The 19779-nt window shown below is 43.0% G+C and overlaps 1 protein-coding gene across 3 annotated transcripts in view; it reads right to left on the bottom strand.

The window, feature by feature from the left end:
* The window catches only part of LOC137423682 (V-type proton ATPase 116 kDa subunit a 1), a 92209-nt gene that overhangs the window by 4624 nt on the left and 67806 nt on the right, over positions 1–19779 (bottom strand). For all 3 annotated transcript variants that reach the window (XM_068111090.2, XM_068111089.2, XM_078773879.1), the window contains exons 11-20: positions 19002–19133; positions 15712–15859; positions 13210–13349; positions 12534–12682; positions 12295–12382; positions 11876–11994; positions 10159–10363; positions 8935–9042; positions 5376–5459; positions 875–992 (exon numbers count right to left, since the gene is read on the bottom strand). In XM_068111090.2, the coding sequence (XP_067967191.2) occupies positions 875–992; positions 5376–5459; positions 8935–9042; positions 10159–10363; positions 11876–11994; positions 12295–12382; positions 12534–12682; positions 13210–13349; positions 15712–15859; positions 19002–19133 (1291 nt within the window). The remainder of the gene's footprint in view (positions 1–874; positions 993–5375; positions 5460–8934; positions 9043–10158; positions 10364–11875; positions 11995–12294; positions 12383–12533; positions 12683–13209; positions 13350–15711; positions 15860–19001; positions 19134–19779) is intronic.

The following is a 19779-nucleotide window of genomic DNA, read 5'->3' as shown; positions in this document are numbered from 1 at the left end:
TGCGACACACAGGGACTTACCAGTAAACTGGTACTCAATTTGCCGACCTCGGAAGGATGACAGGCTGAGTCAACCCCCCAACCCTCCCCCCCGGCGTTAATTCAGCGATCAACCAGGATTCGAACCCAGGATCCGAGGATCCCAAGCTGGCACCCTAACCGCTAAGCCAACACCAGGCTGGTCCAAAAACGATATATTAACTTTAAAACGTTAAGGACAAAAAAACTATTAAAAAAGGTTAAGGACAAAACTTGGTGGATGAGTTGGGCAGATAACAAGGATAAGCCAATTATATTTTGGTTCAGGTCCGGCCTATCAGTGGGATACAAAACGGAAACTGTTCAGCCTGGCAGAGATATGCATTCTACCGAGAGCCGTTCTAGTTGTCAATGCTGATGTAGCAAGAGGGCTCAAGGCAGGATCCGCAAAAACACTTTAAAAAAAAGAAGAAGATTAGAGAATATATAAAAAGTTGGGTGACCAATCATAAATACATGTACATGGATGAGGAATAGTGTAGTATTTATTTGATGGATTTACGTTAGAACTTCTCTGTCCCACATGTGCGTCACACATCATGGTACTTGCTCAGCTCACTTGACGTGGCTATATTTAATGTCATTATATTAATTTGATTAGGAATTGAAAGCTTTTATTGTGACGTTAACCTTCCTCGTGTGAAAATCATTTTGCACAGCAGATTTGAAGCAAACAAACAAGCACACTCTAGGATCTGCCAGGTTGGCACGGCACAGGAGCTGTCAATCATTTTAGTGATTTGCATGATTACTTTGTGCTCAAATGAATCATGCAAACCAGGTTCATGGCAAAATAAATCCAACAAATAAGACATCTTTATTCTCATGGAGTTCACCTGCATGTGCCAGGCTGAGCGCCCACAGCCGGAGGTAGCTCGCAGTGTTGGAGATGCAGCCCAAGCAGAACTCTATGGTGTGAATGGCCTGGAGCATGAACTCGTCTGCAAAATCAAACTAGTGGGGCGTGGGATTAACGATAGGGACATGGAGGAGAAACTTATGGTTAGAAAAGAAAAAAAAATGGAGAAGTAAGACGAGGAAGAAATAAAATATGAGTAAATTATAAACTTCAAATGTAATAAAACTCAACCCTTCACCACATAGAATAAAACAAAGGAGGAATTTGTAATGTGTTCAGGATGCTGGTGATAGCTCACTGACGCTTACAAAACCCTTTACACTCGGTGATGTAATAGAGCGTCCTCTCCGAGTCTGGGAGCTCGGGAGTTAAAACCCCGGCCGAGTTATACCAAAGGCTTTAAAAATGGTACATACTGCTTCCTTGTTTGATGTTCAGCATTTTCAAGTTTAAGAGCACAGAGAATCCCCATAGATTGTGATTCAAGGGGAGAAAGAAATTCCTCCTGAGAAAATGCCCGCTGTTTGCATTGAGAAAAGTGGCACCATTATTGTGACGTCATTGATACCTAGAGTATCCTGGAAATTAACAGCACTTCCCCCAAGCTCTGTGGCTGTGTTTGTCTTGTCTAACAGTCTTGTGTCGTGTCGTGTCGTGTATGTCCGTCTGTACATGCAGGTGTTTATGTGGTAACTCCACTATCGCGTAAAAGCCATAGATTGCGTAAAAAGAGAGAGGACGGTTGGGTCGTTAACGTCTTCCGACTAGTACTGACAGATGGGACACCCAGCTTAATGCTTAACGGACGACACACTTAGCGATGCAACGCCCTTCCTGTGATGCACCAATCGGACAGTTTCTTTTTTTTGTGTGTACAAGATCGAGGCTCGTGTAAGAGCGAACATTAATCACATAAAAACAAAACATAAAACATATGATAAAGGGAGCGGGAGACAAGATGGGGAGAGAAAGGCAAGCACACAAGTACAACAGTAGAGAACAGGGCCATCAGGACATCTGTGGGAGGGTGAGGGCTTGGGCGAAGGGGGCATGGGAAGGGGTTGGAGGGGTTGGGGGGTGGGGAGGGGGGAGAGGTGTAAAACGAATGGACACTGCTCGGACTTCCAGGAAAAAGTCGGTATTTCAAAAAAGTGGATCTGGGGTGAATTAACGGGGGTAGAAAATATCAAGGTTTTGGATGGGGGAAGATAAGAGATGGTGGTGAACAGCTGTTTTGAAGACCTGGACAGAGGAGTGGGATTGAAGAGAGTGGGGGAGTTTGTTCCAGAGGCGGGAGAAAAGAGGAACGAAAGAGTGAAGGTGAGCAGAGAGTCTTGATTTTGGCAGTTTCATCATAAGAGGGTTGCTGGCAGACCTTGTGCGTTTGGTAGGAACAGAACACAGACAGAGCTGGGGGAGCCAGGCCGGAGAGGAGTCGGTAGAAGACAGAAAAACCACCAACCTGCCTGAGGTGAGTGAGTGAAAGGCCCTCGGAGTTAGCTTCATCGTGGGAGATTCCAATGATTCGGAAAACTTTGGTTTCAACTGCGTGAAGCCGAGCTAGGTGTGAGGCAGGAGCACCAGCCAAGAGGGGAGAACAGTATTCCATTGAGCTGTGGATGAAAGCCTTGTATGTGGTGAGGAGCTCAGGTGTGCCAAGGAAGGACTTCGCACGACGGAGGATGCCCAGTCGGCGACTGGCTTTGGAGGCCAGCTTGGAAATGTGGTTTTCCCAGGAAAGATCATGGCAGATAGTGAGACCCAAAGCTTGAGTGACAGAACTTCTTGGAGAGGATTGTTCAGAAAGTAGAAGGGAGGGTTGTCCAGACGGTCTTTTCGTAGAGACATAGTGAGAGTGTGAGATCTGTCAGGATTGAAAGACATGTTCCACTGGTTTAACCAGTCTGTGATTTTGCCCAGGTCTGCAGAGAGTTAGGAGGCTGCAGACTGCCGATCTGAGGGATGAGGAATGGAGCGGCAGAGAGTAGAGTCATCAGCAAAGAGATAGAGAGGATTTTCCAGAGAGTCGGAGAGATCATTGATGAAGACCAGAAAAAGCACAGGGCCCAGAACACTGCCTTGGGTAACTCCAGCCTGAACAGGAAGGGGAGATGAGAGAAATCCATTCAGAGCCACACGTTGCCTATGACCAGAGAGGAAGTGCGCAAGCCATGCGTAGAGATGTCCATGGATACCATAGGAGGAGAGTTTGGTGAGCAGAGCGGGGTGCCAGACCGTATCGAAGGCATGTGATATGTCAAGGGAGACAGCTCTAATTTCCTGTTTGACATTGAGGGCCTCCATCCATTGTTGAGACAGCAGAAGCAGCATGTCTAGAGTAGAGTGACCTGGTCTGAAACCAAATTGATGATCGGAGATCAAGCCATTGCAGAAGAGGAAGGATTTGATATCCGAAGCAATGATGGATTTCATTACTTTGCTGATAATTGGGAGCAGGCTGATTGGTCTGTAGTTTTAAGGATCTGTTTTTGCACCATTTTTGTGTAAAGCAGTAATGTTGGCTGATTTCCAACGTGATGGCAGATGATCTTGAGCAAAAGAGAGGGTGTGAAAGAGCGGCAGAGCAGGATTTTAGGACCCGTGGGCTGATGCCATCTGGTCCAGTTGCAGAATCAGAGTTGAGGATTGACAGAAACTTCACCACCATGTCAGGAGAGAAGCACACAGAGTCCAGGAGCAGCTGGGTACGACTGGGTACGGTGGGTACAGAGAGAGACGGGTTTGGGACACAAGATTTTGAGGCAAACACAGAGTTGAGGCATTTAGCTTTTTCACGTGCGGAGTCAGCTGTGCAGCCATTTGAGGGAAGGGAGGGGATGGAAGGCGAACAAACACCAGAAACAGATTTGACCAGACACCACCAGGATTTGGAAGAGGGAGACAGGTTTGAGTGTTCATTCTGGAGAGTCGAGATATATTGTTTCCTGGCTCTTCTGAGGGTGGACACAATTGTTCCGGGTTTTGTGAAAGGAAATTAGATTGCCTTCCGTTAGATTTGCCTTCCAGGAGGCGAAGGCAACTTGTTTCAGGGCAACTGCCTCACCACAAGATTCAGTGTACCATGGACGGGAGGAAGGGTATGACAACTGAAGATGAGATGGGATAAATCTGTGCATGAGAGAGAGAGCAATTTAATTTGGAAGAATTCACAGGATGAGTTGATGTCAGAGGCAGTAGAGATGGGAGACCAGTCCAGATGATTGATGGCTGCTTGAATGCCGTGCCAGTCGGCCTGAGTGAAACGCCAGACTCGTCGACGCTGAAGAGGCTCTCTGAGAATGGCCAGAGAGATATCCTCTTTAACAAGTATATGGTCAGATGAACCGATTGGAGCAGAAGAAGAGCAGCAGACATTTGCAGGGAAGTTTGTCATAACCAAGTCGAGAAGTGAAGATGCTCCGTTGACTGAGATCCGGGTAGGGAAATTGACAGATTGTGTCAGTCTCAGTTGGTTGCAGATGTCCTTTGCTCAGGAACCATGGCTGGTGAGAGAGGTACCCACACACAGCCAGCTGGCTTATATTATAGTTGGGTTGAGAATCAAACCCAGACTCGACAGCTCAAAGGTAAGTGGGTTACCTCCGCATCATCGACTTTCATGACACTACTGATTGCAGATTATAATTATAAAGATATTGCTCTGGAGTACATTGTGTGAAAACACTCCTCACAAAAAGTCTGCGGATTTCGTTAATTGCACCATGTGACGGCAGGTGTAGGCCCAGGCAACTTCCTTCCTTTCTCTTCCTCAAGCTAAAGTGAATTGCGAGACGATATCGGAGCAGTAAAATGGTGACTGATTTGTCGTCTGTTGGATGCCAAACTCAACATAAACAAAACATCCCTTGTTTCTAGCACGATTCGTGGATTGTGCCAACACGTACTATTCAGTGATTGAAATGATCATATGTGCAAAGCACCTCACCCAACACCATCATTCAAACTTCTCTCCAAACTCACCCTGCTAGTGTTGTACATCGCCGAACAATTTGGATACATGATGCTAACGTGCATTTGCGACATTATCAACTTCCTCCAGCAAATATTAATGACGAGGAGCTTTCACAAAAGAGGATATCAGAGTCCGCACAAAATGCACTGTGAATAAACTTCAATTCCTGCCTCTCATCATCTCTGGGCAGAATTTGAAACAAGACAAGCAGAGTTTGTCATCAAGGAGTCAATCGAGTTTGGTGCACAAACGTTACTGACAAAACATGATGTCATAGGCACAGAATTCAAATCATTTGCTACTGAATGTACAGGATGTATACATTTGACACGACCGTGCCGAAGCAAGAAAATGCGAGAGCAAAGCTCACCTGCTGAAAATAAAAGATAGTGTTAAATCTGCACAAAACAGTATTTGACAAAGAATCCAATGAAACATGAGAGTGGCCAGAAGAAAAATTAAAAAATAAAATAGGGGGGATAACTCAGGAAACGAGCAGTCTTACTTCAATCTTATCCGGGTCATCATCGAATCCATCACTAAACTCCGTCAAAAGAGGAGAGTCGTCAGCTTGCAGGCTCATTAGAGACTGGAGGGCAGGGGAGGGTGATGAAAAACAAAAAAAGATGAAGAAAACACCCAATGTCTAAACAACGGCACATTCGTCATACATTATCATCAAATTTACACTAAGTTATCAAAAGTGATATTCAAATTAGTAGAGCCCGACCTACACATAGGTTTAAGCGATGTATCAGCTGATATTCGGCCTTAAAAAAACCCATCGGTATCGGGATTTAAGCTACCGATGTGCCCTGATGTTTACACCATGCCGATGGGTGCGGTACTCTACCCCCCTCCCTCAAATTACAAAGGTCCACATTTGTAGAAGCTTTGATTGATTATATTTTTATTCAATGAATTCAAAAGAAAAAAAACCCCCCGAACACTGACCTTCCTTCATCACGTCTGACTCTCTTGTATTATAACCTGCACAATCTACACAATTATTCTTCTTGTTACAATTGATGTCTTATTGGTTGTTAACGTGCCGTTGATGTGAAAACCAATCCAATTGAGGTTTTTATGCTGCAAGCATGCATGATAATCTGATGATACCAGTCCAAAGTGCGCAGGGAATGAATGACGCAAGACGTGCGTTACCTGCATGGACGTCACGTGACGCGTCACACCCGCAGCGAAGGTCAGGCCCGGGGCGGCCGTACACTTGGATTTTCATGAATCTAAACAGCAGCGTGTGCTTAACCCTTACGACCCGGCATGATTTTTGCTGTGCTGTAACTGTTTTATATATATATATATATATATATATGCGTGTGTGTGTGTGTGTGTGTGTGTATCTATGTGCGTGTGTGTGTGTATATATATATATATATATATATATATATATATATATATATATAAATAAATATATATATATATATATATATATATATATATATATATATTCTTTCTTTGCATGAGCTTCCTTGTATGCTCTTATAATTAAGTTGGAAATATTTCAGTGGTATAAATGTAAAGAAAAATCATTCAGGTTGGAAGGAAAAGTTGAATTCTTAACCCTCCCTACCAATCCTCAGGTCAAGGAGAGCAGAGTTAATCTCACCATAGTTTCATTGCCCAATTACCTCATTAGCATGACATTAGGTCCTGCTAAAGATTGCTTTAATTCGGAGGGGGAGAGATGACGCTGAATCATCCTTGATGTTATTCCATTGCCATGTGATGTGTTTCTGCCATTCATTTCCTCTTGTGAGCTTTGTGAGAGCTCTTGTGAGCTTCCTCTTGTGAATTTCCTCTTGTGAGTTTCCTCTTGTGAGTTTTTTACATTGCTTTCTGCTAAGGAGTACCTCATTATATGGAGCACACTGCATATAACCTTAACTTTACACAGGGTTTTGTTGTTCCCCTGAAAATCCATATATCAACAGCGAATACAATAGACTCTCGTTAAGAGAATATTATTTGAGATTACCTTTGATAATATAATACGAGGCATGCCTCTTGTCACTTTGCCCACAGGTTTAATTAAAAGAGAGCACGTTGAACGAGTCTTTCACAAACGTATTGCATATCTATCTGTGAGTGTCAATGAGCATGTCAAAACAAATCTTTAAAAAAACATAATTGTTGTTGGCGCGTATGTGGTTGTTGTTGTTTGTGTGCTCTTTACATGTACTTGAATATATTGTTGCGGATATGGGATTTGGATCCATCCATATCCGCTTGTAAATATTCCCCTATTTCCCCAATACTTCCCAACTATCCCCAATCCCCCATTCCCTAGTCCCATTTTCTGTAAACAACACTCTGTAGACCCGACCTCCCCCTTTTTCCCCCATTAAATGTCGCATCCAGGTCCACCGCATCTCACGTAGACAACTATAGGACATCTTGCTAGTTATTCTTAGTCTATGTCAGTTAAGGACTCGTTTCCATTAATTCTGACTCTTCGTTGCACCAGAATGTGATTGTATGGCACTGTTAGAAAGTTTAGGACCTCCAAATACCTCCCCGCAGCTCTTCCTCATGGTACAACAACAACAACAACAACAACAGCGGCGGCGGCGCGGGGAGTGTGCGTCCTCACTCCGGCTTGGTTAGCCGCCATTGAACATGTGCTCCGACGGGGTTACCACGCAGGGGCTCGCTGTCAGCTCCTCGTCAAGGGCGGAGCCCGGTAACCCCCCGCACCCAATGGAGGCGGCGGACCGATTCCATCTGGGGCGGAGACAACGGGCCGAGGGCGTGTCACTCCCCGCTGGGCATGCGCAGGGAGAGGGAGGTGACGTCAGATGCGCCTCAGCTTGGAGAGAAAAGGACGCCACCTCCGAGCGCGACAATACCTCCCCGCATCTCTGGACCGGACCGGGTCGATTCTGCCCCTGAGCCAAGGTGCACCTTGTGCTATCGACTGCCTGCCCTTCCTTGCCATCAATCCCTGTGTAAGTCAGTCTTGTCCCGTTTGTCTGTGGTCTGTCGGGGATAAGATAAGACTGTGTCTAAGTGCCCATCTTTCTGTGCTTTACCTCTTACCGTGTAATCTACCCGTTTCTGCATCACCAATATTATATCCTCCTCCGGAGGTCTTGAGAACTGTACCCCTTGTGTCGTTGCATTTATCCCAGCCGTTGTGTCCTTTCCTTCATTGATTTAGCATAGCGCGACTTGGTCAACGTCGAGTGGAATCGGGCGGGATAGGGTTCTAATCGGGGAGTAACTGTGCGGACGCGGTAATACCAAACCGCTCGGTAAACTAACATCTAAAACCGCGTCTGTAACAATATTTTTACATTGCTTTGAGAAATATTACTATACCTGAAGATAATTTTGTTTGCTCCTTCCGTGTCCTTCTAAAGGGTTTCTGCTTTGGTGGAATAATAAATGTTTCGTTCGAACTGCTGCGTGAAGATACTGTTAGTGCGTCTTCTTCTTCAAAGTCAGAAAGCGGCTTTTAAGACAAACAAACATGTGAGTAAACAAACAAATTTTTGTTGGAAGAAAATCGATTACTAACTTTCCAAACAAGTAAATAGATTATTACCTTTCCTACGGTACTGGTACTATTTTTATTATTCCACGACAGCAGGAACCCTTTGGAGTAAAGCATTACAGAGAAACTCAGCTCCTTTTATATTATAGATAATTATGCAAAAAGATAGAAAATAAAAAAAATTCCTATATATATATATTTATTCTCTTATTTTATCAAACTGTCTCACTAATGTATCTGTCTTAACAAGTCAATTGCATTACGGTGATTTAAACGGCCAAACATTCTCTATTTACGTAGTACATTTTCTTGCATCAATGCTCAGAAATTCGTTCTACGCCTTCATTCTTTGACATGGTTGTAATTTGGAGTTTAAGCGAGATATTTTATAGACTTTATTGAAAGAAAAGAAGACCTGCGTTAATGACCACAAATGGATTAACCACCCATGTTGAAGGAGGAGCTCAAAATGGAGACGGAAAGATAAGAGTAAGGAGACCATAGGAAGAAGGCAAACAGAAACAGAGCCTTCCCAATAGTCAGTACTTACCCTCCGTTTCCTCCGATGATGAGATATGTACATGGCAATAGGTTTAGAGAATAGTAACCAAGGGACACATACATAACCAAGGGCTGCCAAACCCCTCTCTGTTTGTATCTGGGGACAAAGACAAGGAAAGGAGGGGGATGAACATTAAACATTTAAAACATTTTTTCCCCATTTTGATCCCTTTGATGCCACTGGGGGTAAAACCAAAAAATCATTACATATTTCATGCACCCCCAAATGTTGATTACATATGCAAAGTTTCATTGCAACATATTTAGAAATGTGCCAGTAATTGCATTTTTCGGTATTAGACCGCCCTCGGGTTGGGGCCAAAAATGACACTGTTCTTACACCTTCTTGCCATGTGGTGATCATAACAATCAAGTTTTATGAATTTCTTCCCAACAGTTTACGAGGAGATAGCACAGTGGAGGGAAAGATGGAGCCGATTACAATATCCCCCGTTCTTTTCAAAAAGCATTGGGATAATAAGAGTAAGACAAGTAGCAATACATTCAAAGTACACCACCCCCATGCCAAATAAATAAAGAACATATCCTCCAGCGCGCGACACATAGAGACGGTATTGGGACGGAGAGGTGTACAATAATTAATTGATTGCGTCATTAAAATAAACAAATAATAATCGTAAAGCAATTAATTTCCTAATCAATTGGCTAATAGCATACCTAACTAACTTTTTCACCCGAAGCTGTAACTTTTTGAAAATTAATTAAACAATCGAAAAAAATAATTAACGAATTGATTACTTGATTAATCAAAAAATAAAAAATATCCTTTATAGCCAAATCACTTGGTCATTGTCATGTCCAAATATCAGCTTCCTAGCTCAAAAGGTGCCTGAGATATTGCCAGAAGAGAAAGGAAATAAATACGTACTGGTACTTAATTAATCGGTAACTGTTAAATAACTAATCATTTATACGATTAATCAAAAAATATATCTATATATATAATTGCAATTACGGGCACATTAAAAAAAAATTTTTTTTTGCCAAAGCATGTGCTCATTATTGTGCCCAAATTTCAGCTTCCTAGCCCAAAGGATGGCTGAGATATTGCCCGGACAAGCAAATAAGAAAGAAAGAAAACAAGAAACCGGAGTGAAAACCGAGTATATTCCCTTTTGGTGCGCCCGGCAATGACGTCATACAGCGCCTGGAGATGGAATAGGAAAGGAGCGGTGTACAAAAAGGTAATTACCTGCGTACTGTACAATTGTTTGTCTCCCTGAAACATGAAGAGATGAATGTAACCGAGGAGGAGGCTGGGTGCATTTTGGGAATTGGCTGGTAGCCAGAATACCCACTTGAAGACAACTATCAAGCACAGGTAGCCAAATAAGGAAAAGAGAAAGAGTAGCTGGGGTAAAACAACACACCAAATATCCAGCCAGTGGTGGAAATGCCTGCACACAAGACAGACAAGAGAAGGGAACGGGAAAAGTAGAAAAGCGATGGTTACACAACATGAAGTGTGTCCTTCTTAAATGACAAATCTGCACTAATCATTTCTCAGAATGTTGAAGTCAACCATTTTATTTGCTGCTATTGAAGACACACTAAAATACACAAATTCGGGGGGAATTATCCAGTCTGTGAGGACAGCTTTTTCGCGAATAGAATATATTTCCAAGACACCGATCAGGATAACCGTACGGTCTGCTTCAATGGGTAAATTGCATAGCCATCGGTGTTCTCCCCTCAGGGAGGTTCATCAAGAATTTACTTGTGAATAAATACTAGTACAACCGAACATAATTAAAATGGTTCTTGCAAAGAAGCACAAGTTGTCCGGATATGAAATACTGCAGCTTATAAAGGAGATACAATGTTCTTTTTCACCGTACAATCCACACATTTACAAACAGGGTGATGAACGTACATAAACATTTTTGCACCTTTCGCTATTAAGAACACAAAGGTATTCATTAGTTTAATAAATATAGAGAAGTGCGAAGTCGAGGGCACGACATCGCAAATCCCCCACTTCCCACCGAGAGCAAAGTTAAACAATGGCAAAAGCTTCCACCAGGAATGACCCAATATCAAATTTTGAGGAAAAACAAATCTGGTTTTGAACCCTGTTACCATAAGTCCCGCCCCCGGGGCATGAACGGGCCAAAAGTCCCCTGGGGCATGGGGGTCAAATCCAAAAACTCGTTCCATATATCATGCATCCCCCAATGTTGATTGCATATACTGTACAAAGTTTCATGACAAAATGTTTTAAAATGTGCCCGTAATTACATTTTTTGGTGTTTGACCTTTTGACCCCGCCCCAGAGGCAGGGCCAAAAATGACACTGCTCTTGCACCTTCGTGGGCTTGCACATATGCTTCATATTGGACATCAGATGGTGTTTTTAGGATGTGATAAATGACACATTCTTTAGAAGGGTAGATGAATATTACAGAAAGCTGGACATTAAAAAGGATAAATCAAAGGATACTTGTAAGTGATGAAAAGTTTGTGAGAGAAAGGAGAAATGTTTTTTTATTCAGGGGTAATGAAGAGGTTTCTTCGAATGGGGACTGCAGAAGTGTCTTAGAATGGGGCCTGCAGACATGCCTTAGAATTGGGCCTGCAGACGTATCTTAGAATGGGGACTGTAGAAGTACGTTCAAATGGGGCCTGCAGATGTGTCTTAGAATGGGGCCTGCAGACGTGTCTTAGAATTGGGCCTGCAGACGTGTCTTTGAATGGGGACTGCAGACGTGTTTTAGAATGGGGCCTGTAGCCATATCTTAGAATGGGGTCTGCAGACGAGTCTTAGAATTGGGCTTTGAGTCACAGATTTAGTCATAAATTTAGTCATCAATTTGTCGTCTGGTCGAGAACACTCATTTCTCGGAGACAGTGTGGAGATGGATAGACAGATTGCAGGTGGAATGAAGATGAAGACCGGTTTGCAGACTCACAGCTGGTTAAGGAGAGACAGGAAAAGTCCAAATCCCATGTGGGGGATTCCAATGAGAATTGACATTTTCATTTTGTATGAGTTCAAAAAGTTCAGCTTGTTCGTCGCCATACTCCATATCTGTAAACAGACGTGAGAGCTTAGCAAACAGTTTATACCACCTGTTAACTCAGAAGATTACATAGGCAAGTACTTTTCTCTATCAATTCTCCCTCACCCAAAACTTAACAGGGGACAAAAATGTCTTTCTCGTCTCGCATTAACCACCCCATTAATATGAGGTGGAGTCAAAACCTTTATCCCCTTTCAAAAGGTTTTACATCCAAAATCATGACTTTCATTTCAATGAAATCAGAAAAAACACCCATGCAGCTTTGTGAATGAAGTGCTCAGATGGAAAGACAAAACATGCCAACTTACAGGGTCAATTCCAAAGGGATACGGACCATTGAAAACCCCAGACACTGTGGGATCGAGGGTCAGATGACTGTTGGGATTGAGGTTTTGGCTGGAAAAGCAGAGCAAGAAATGGGTAATGAGGAAAACCAAAGTAATAAAGGGAGAAATACATGGTGGTATTAAACTGTTGCCCTCACTAGTACTTTGTAGTATACTACCTCTCCAGTTTGGTAGCTCTCTCCCGTTCTCATTGTACTGACCTCCACATGCTCATGGCTGATACATTCCAGGAGGAAGGGAAAATCACGACCGGGTGGGAGAAGCATTCATTGTAGATGAGCCCAGTATAGATCGAAAACAAGCCCATGAGAAGCAGGACGAAACGACCACCGTAAATCATGCTCAGGATCTAAAACATAATGGGAGAATAACAGGTGCGTTTTGGAACCTTTATAGTCAAAATAAGTTCGTTTCATAGACAAAGAATCAAGGAAGAGCTACGCGATCAATGGTGCCTAATGCACTGACATCAAGGCAGATGGAAACAGGTGGTCATGGGACACAGAAAAACAGACAGGACAACAATAAAAGACAGGCAGACTACGAAAAGGAGGTCAAAGAAGGGCACAAACAGGGACAACCAACAAAATAAATGTCAACAGAAAAAGATGCAGGCGGATAGAGGGGAAAGGTCCGAGATTAAAAAAAAAACATCGTTAAACATGGGAGCAAACAAGAGATGGTGGTGGTTCACAATCTTGAATAATTGGAAGGAAGAGCGCAGCATTATAAGGATGTGGGGAGAAACTCCACAAGTGAGGAAAAAGGGGGACAAAGGAGTGATGGTGAGCGGTGAAAGTAGATTTGGGAATGGTAACATTTCCACACGATTGACAAAATGTAAAAATCCAAGCACACGATGATGTACAAACAAACCTCATTCGTGGAATGTCGGACACTTTCAGACTTTCCTGCGTAGAGCAGAGCCAAAGCGAAAGCAACCATCAACACTCCGTGTCCAAAATCTCCAAACATGACGGCAAATAGAAACGGGAAAGTCACTATGGTAAAGGGAGCTGGGAAACGGAAATGGAATTAGAGGAAGATAATGAGGATGCACAAAATCAAACATTCCCAACGATTAACAATGGTGATGACTACAAATAACACAAGGCCTATATTGAAGTTACTGTATTCTGATTTTCATTCTGATGTACCATAATCTGTTGCCGAGCGTTGGTGCTGCCGATGCAGTTTCTTGGCAAGGGTTATAAACTGGGTAGTGGGTAGTTTGACATTGCCTTCCCAGCAGGAGATAGGGCAGGAATTTGTAATTTGTTCGGGGTGCAGCGATAACTCGCCTACTCTTCACGAAGGACACCGTGGAATCTTTAATGCCCATCAACTAATGTCAACCGAAGGGACGCCCAGTTTGACGTACATACGAAGGACGGCACACACATTGATGAAACACCCTGCCTGTGAAACACCGAGATGACAGTTTATAGCTGGGCCGAGATTCAAACCCAGGATAAACAGCTTAGAGGTGAGTGTATCTACCTCTCGGCCATCCTACCTGCCCCATCGTGGTTATAGCCATGATGAAAATAAGGAAGGAATCAGATGTACATAATTTGTCATCCACAGCCATTTATTCATATGTGCTCATTCATGAATGACTAAATCAGTGAAGCATTTCTACTGATTCTCAAGTTGGTGCAATGCTGATTCAAATTTCAAAACTCTAAAACTCCTCTCAACTCTCTAATCTCCTTTGAAAGCTCCACAATTACACCATAAAAAAAAAAAAAAAAACCACCTTTAGAGGCCATTTTTCCCCGCAAGCGGGGGTTGGCCTTTTTCGGGAACTGTGGTTGTTGTTGTTTTTCGGTCCCCTTTTTGAAGCAATGTTTTACGGCCGGATGCCCTTCCTGACGCTAACCCTTTTTGCCGCCTTTAACGACAAGCAGGGAATTACCAGTGAACTGGTACAATCTATAATTGTACCATGTGATACAATAAACCTACTAGGTATTACCCTAAAATCAAATTTATCCTGGAATCCACACAATACACAAATAGCTAAGTCTGCCTCAAAATAACTAGGAGTCCTGTTCAGATGTCAAAGATTCTTCTCCTCTCAACAGTTGCTTCAACTATATAAAGGATTTATTCGTCCTTGTATAGAGGCTGCTCTCACATCTGGGGAGGTTCTACTTCCACATACTTATTGGACAGAATTGAATCCAAAGTAATCCGACTTATCCAATCCCAATCTGACCTCAAAACTTGACCCGCTCGAATTACGCTGCAAAGTTGGATCTCTTTCTCTTTTCTACAGACATTACTTCGGTTTCTGCTTCCAAGAACTTGCTGCTTGTGTACCTCTGCCATTAGCAAGACCCCGGAATACTCGACAAGCCACTACATCGCATGATTATTGTGTGGCCAATATGGAAATGGAAATCTTTACCTTCCCATGTCTTTCCAAACTATTTATGATCTTCCCCTTTTCAAAAAGCAGAATTTTTACTTCCTCAAAAACGCAGACTATTCTCTCTTTCTTCACTTTTCTATCAATGCAGTTATTTTATTTAAGGCCTAGCCTCAATGAGGACTATATTATAGTCTGTGGCTGGAGCCTTCAACATAAGGTTCAGTGATGTGATGGAGGATGCCTTCCTTATTTGTGCATTTATTATTCAAGCAGTACATCTATTAACTACACAAACAAGCAATCAATCAACACACAAAAAGGTTTGATGATAAAGTTCAAACCCTTTTCAATAAAAGGCCCAACAAGTCAGGGTTCCCATTTGTAGTTTCATTATCTGCTGGTCTGCATCATTGCTCATCTCCAAAGAAAGAATGTGGCCTTGCTAGCCTGGCAGAAGATGATGTCGAGTCTGGTCAACGTGCCTCTCTGCGTTTTCTCCCTCCTTTCCCCATACTCGTACCTCCTCGCCACGCCGTACCTCTCCCCACCTTTAATGGTGATATTTTATCTTCATATTCTATTTTTATTGACGTACAACTTCTGCCTCTCCAGCCATGCAACTTCGTTGAATTAATGAATAATCAACTTCCCACTGCCCTTTTTTCAACAACTCAAGCACAATTTCCTGTTGCAGTCCAACCTTACTTTGCCCTTAAAATAACCCGTCCTTGCACCCATGGTGGTGTTTGTGAATTCAATGCTAACCTCAGACTTGGAAAAGACAATGTGGGTCACTGTAGGTGCATGGCTATGCTTGTGTTTCAGTTGCTATGGATACTTCAACAGCAGTCCTTTCTATAATCGTTTTGTGACACAAATTAGAACAGTAGTTATAAACATAATGATGGCTGACTCTAGTTCAACTGTGATGAATAACAGATGAAATTTTGATTTAAAAATGTAAAATAAAATGTCCTCAAATCCATAGCTTAGATTCTAACCTGGATTCAGTTCACGGTAAGACGCCACCCCATAAGCATTGATAATGTTCTGGAAGGCAGATGTGAATTGATTGGTGGAGAGAAGAGAAGGCGGATCCTCAAATCGAGCATTAATATGGGAGTAGGTCGCTCTTTCCTGCAGGAATTCCTGGAGAGTGAAAGGGGTGGGGGGTAGGCGGTGAAAGAGAACATGAAAAACCTAAATGATAGACAAGATAAGCAGGAAGAAGAATGATTATAAAAGGAAGCATAATAATGCTGGAGACATGGCATTATAAAAGGAAGCATAATAAGGGAGATCTTCACAGGGTATTATCATGGACAGGGTGGAATTTAAGAGAGCCAATGTGCAATCTGTCACATGGATTTGCAAAGATTGATATAAACACAAGAATTATCAAAGCACTGTTTCTGCCTTCAGGATTTGTCAGCATGATTTTTATCCCTCCGCCGCCAAAGTCGCCGGAGGCATTATGTTTTCGGGTTGTCCGTCCGTACGGCTGTACGTTCGTACGGGCTAAACCTCGTTTTTCTCAGCAACCATATGTTCGATTGAGACAAAACTTTCAGGGTAGGAGTAACACCCATGCAGAATGTTTTTATGATAATTGTGATGTCATAGGTCACGTGGTATGGCAGCCATCCTGGAATAAAAGTAAATGATTAAAAAATTATTTCTCGGAAACCGCTGAATGGAAAAATTTAAAACTTGGCACATTGTCAAGTACTCCCAATGGGGAACAAAAGCATGATAATGATGACATCATAGGTGAAGTGGTATACCAGCCAAAAATGTTTTAATCGAATTCCTTATCCTAAAAATCTGAAATTGCATGCACATGATCTATGACCCATTTGTATTGAAATATTAAATTTATGACATCATAGGTCACATGGTTTGGCAGCCATTTTGGATTGAAGGAAAATATATATTGAAGGACAGATATAAATAATTATATCTCTGAAACCACTTACCCTATCGATGCAAAATTTTACAAATATCATCCAACAGCACTGTTGCATATAGTTTGAAAATGATGATGTCATAGGTCATGTGGTTTGGCAGCCATCTTGGATAGAAAAACGAACCTTATCCGATCAACACTAAACTTCACAAACGTGATCCCCTCCCCATACATATGCAGAGTGATGGCATCTACCGATTGTGGGACTATGTGGAGGCATATTGGCAACACAGTCACATTGTTCTAGGTTTTACATAATCTGAGGCTCACAGTGGAGCTGAGTGACACTGACACTGACACACACACTGACACACAACACACACACACACACACACACACACACACACACACACACACACACACACACACACACACACACACACACACACACACACACACATACACACACACACACACACACACACATACCAGAATCTGTCCACAACTGTTTGAGATATCTCGCTATATATCGTTTTTTTTTTCGTTTTTTTTGTTTTTTTTTCTTTTTTTGTATACAAGATCGAGGCTCGTGAAAGAGCTAACATTAATCACACAAAAAGACAAACCAACACACAAAACACAAAAAACAAGGGGAGCGGTAGACAAGATGGGGAGAGAGGGGGAAGGACACAAAAGAGAAGGGGAAGGACACAAAAGAGAGGGGGAAGGACACAAACACAACATTTGAGAGCAGGGATATCGGGAGGACTTGGGGGGAGGTGGGAGAGGATTAAAACATATGAACACTGCAAGGACTCTGGGGTGAATTACCGGGGGTAGAAAAGATCAAGGTTTTCGATGGGGGAAGATAAGAGATGGTGGTGAACAGCTGTTTTAAAGACCTGGAGGGAGGAGTTGGATTGAAGGGAGTGGGGGAGTTTGTTCCAGAGGCGGGAGAAAAGGGGAATGAAAGAGTGAAGGTGAGCAGAGAGCCTAGACTTTGGCAGTTTAACCAGAAGAGGGTTGCAGGCAGATCTTGTGCGACCTGAAGGAATATTGGGGGGACAGAGCACAGAGAGAGCTGGGGGAGCAAGGCCGGAGAGGCGTCGGTAGAAGACAGAAAGACCACCAACCTGCCTGCGGTGAGTGAGTGAAAGGCCCTCGGCGTTGACTACATCGCAGGAGATTCCAATGATTCTGAAAGCTTTGGCCTCAACAGCGTGAAGCCGAGCAAGGTGTGAGGCAGGAGCACCAGCCCAGAGGGGGGGACAGTATTCCATTGAGCTGCGGATGAAAGCCTTGTATGTGGTGAGGAGCTCAGGTGTGCCAAGGAAGGACTTCGCACGACGGAGGATGCCCAGTCGGCGACTGGCTTTGGAGGCCAGCTTGGAAATGTGGTTTTCCCAAGAAAGATCATGGCAGATAGTGAGACCCAAAAGCTTGAGCGACAGAACTTCTTGGAGAGGATTATTCAGAAAGTGGATGGGAGGGTTGTCCAGTCGGTCCTTTCGGAGAGACATTGTAAGAGTGTGAGATTTGTCAGGATTGAAAGACATGTTCCACTTGTTTGACCAGTCTGTGATTTTGTCCAGGTCTGCAGAGAGTGAGGAGGCTGCAGACTGCCGATCTGAGGGATGAGGAATGGAGCGACAGAGAGTAGAGTCGTCAGCAAAGAGATAGAGAGGATTTTCAAGAGAGTCAGAGAGATCATTGATGAAGACCAGAAAAAGCACAGGGCCCAGAACACTACCTTGGGGAACTCCAGCCTGAACAGGAAGAGGAGATGAGAGAAACCCATTCAGGGCCACACGTTGACTACGACCAGAGAGGAAGTCCGCCAGCCATGCGTGGAGATTTCCATGGATACCAAAGGAGGAGAGTTTGGAGAGCAGTTTTGGCCCTATCTCTCAATGGTGAAGAGACAATAATTATGATCTCTGGATCTGGATCTTCACTGAAATCAAATCAATTAGTTCTTGTCAAACACTCAACCTGTCCTCCAAGTTTCTTCTGAATCTGTCGATAACTTTTTGAAATATCCTGCTCACAAACAGACAAACAAACAGACAAACATAGGTGAAAACATAACCTCCGTCCACCGTAGGAGACAGAGTTAATAAAATTTAAACCAATCAAACTTAAAGGATACAAGGCAAAGGCAGGAAGTAAAGCAGAAACAGAAAATTGTAAAACTACAAACAATACAAACTTGTACAATAAGTGAAATTTTCTTTTAACTTATTACAAGATCACATCTCATGTGGTGCACCGAGCACCTCAATAAATGATTGTATAGTGACCCCAATCGAATATAAAAAGACCTTTGTACCACGTCACCACATCACGTATATAATTCCGGGTCCCCACCCGACGTTTTATTCTCACCGTCGCTTTGGATAGAGCTTCATCGAGACAAGGAAGAACCGAAACTGGAACCCAGGCCTCACCCACGACCACATTGGGTAAGTCAGAGCGACAAAGAGAAAGAGCGTGGTACGCTGCCTTGGCTTTCCGAGCCTGTTGTGACAAGCAGGGAGGATTGGATGAAACAAAATTAAAAAGTCCCGTCAACACATAGATTCGTTATGTGGACAATTTAAATAAACGAATATCCATTCTTTATGGGGCTTGACTGTATAATTAAAAAAAAAAAATTCCTGGCATCATAATCCATGATATCGATTATACCTGTCATAATTAGTGGCATTAGTGAATTTTGTAGAGAATAACATTATGTTATGCCGACAAACAAAGATGGCATTAACAGTGCAAACTAGGGGCAAGCCTATGCGAACACCGACTCTAACAGTACCTTTCTATAGCAGGCATCACAGAACCAGGAACTCAACCCGTAAGAGAGAACGAAATCCTCCACCCGAAAAAACCCCACAAACCTCCCACCTGGCAGCTTGCCCCCAAAAGCTTACACCAGAACCAATGCTCCACTAAAAGTGACGAAGTGGTGGTGCCACCAGGGCTTGACATTAACGTTTGCCCGACTGCCTGGGACATTCAATTTTGTCCGACGGACAAATGAAATCCTCAACCTATCCGTAAGACGGGTCAATTTTACAACCAGGAAGTTTCCTAAACTTGACATATCTTAACCTTGAACACAGTTCATTTTTTGTGTAAAGCCACAGTGATTAGCAGTGGCGAAGAG

This window comes from Myxine glutinosa, chromosome 3 (genome assembly GCF_964187855.1).
Source record: "Myxine glutinosa chromosome 3, kmMyxGlut1.1, whole genome shotgun sequence".
NCBI lineage: Eukaryota > Metazoa > Chordata > Myxini > Myxiniformes > Myxinidae > Myxine > Myxine glutinosa.
The sequence above is the reverse complement of the archived record's forward strand: the minus strand, read 5'-3'. Positions and strand labels throughout refer to the sequence as shown.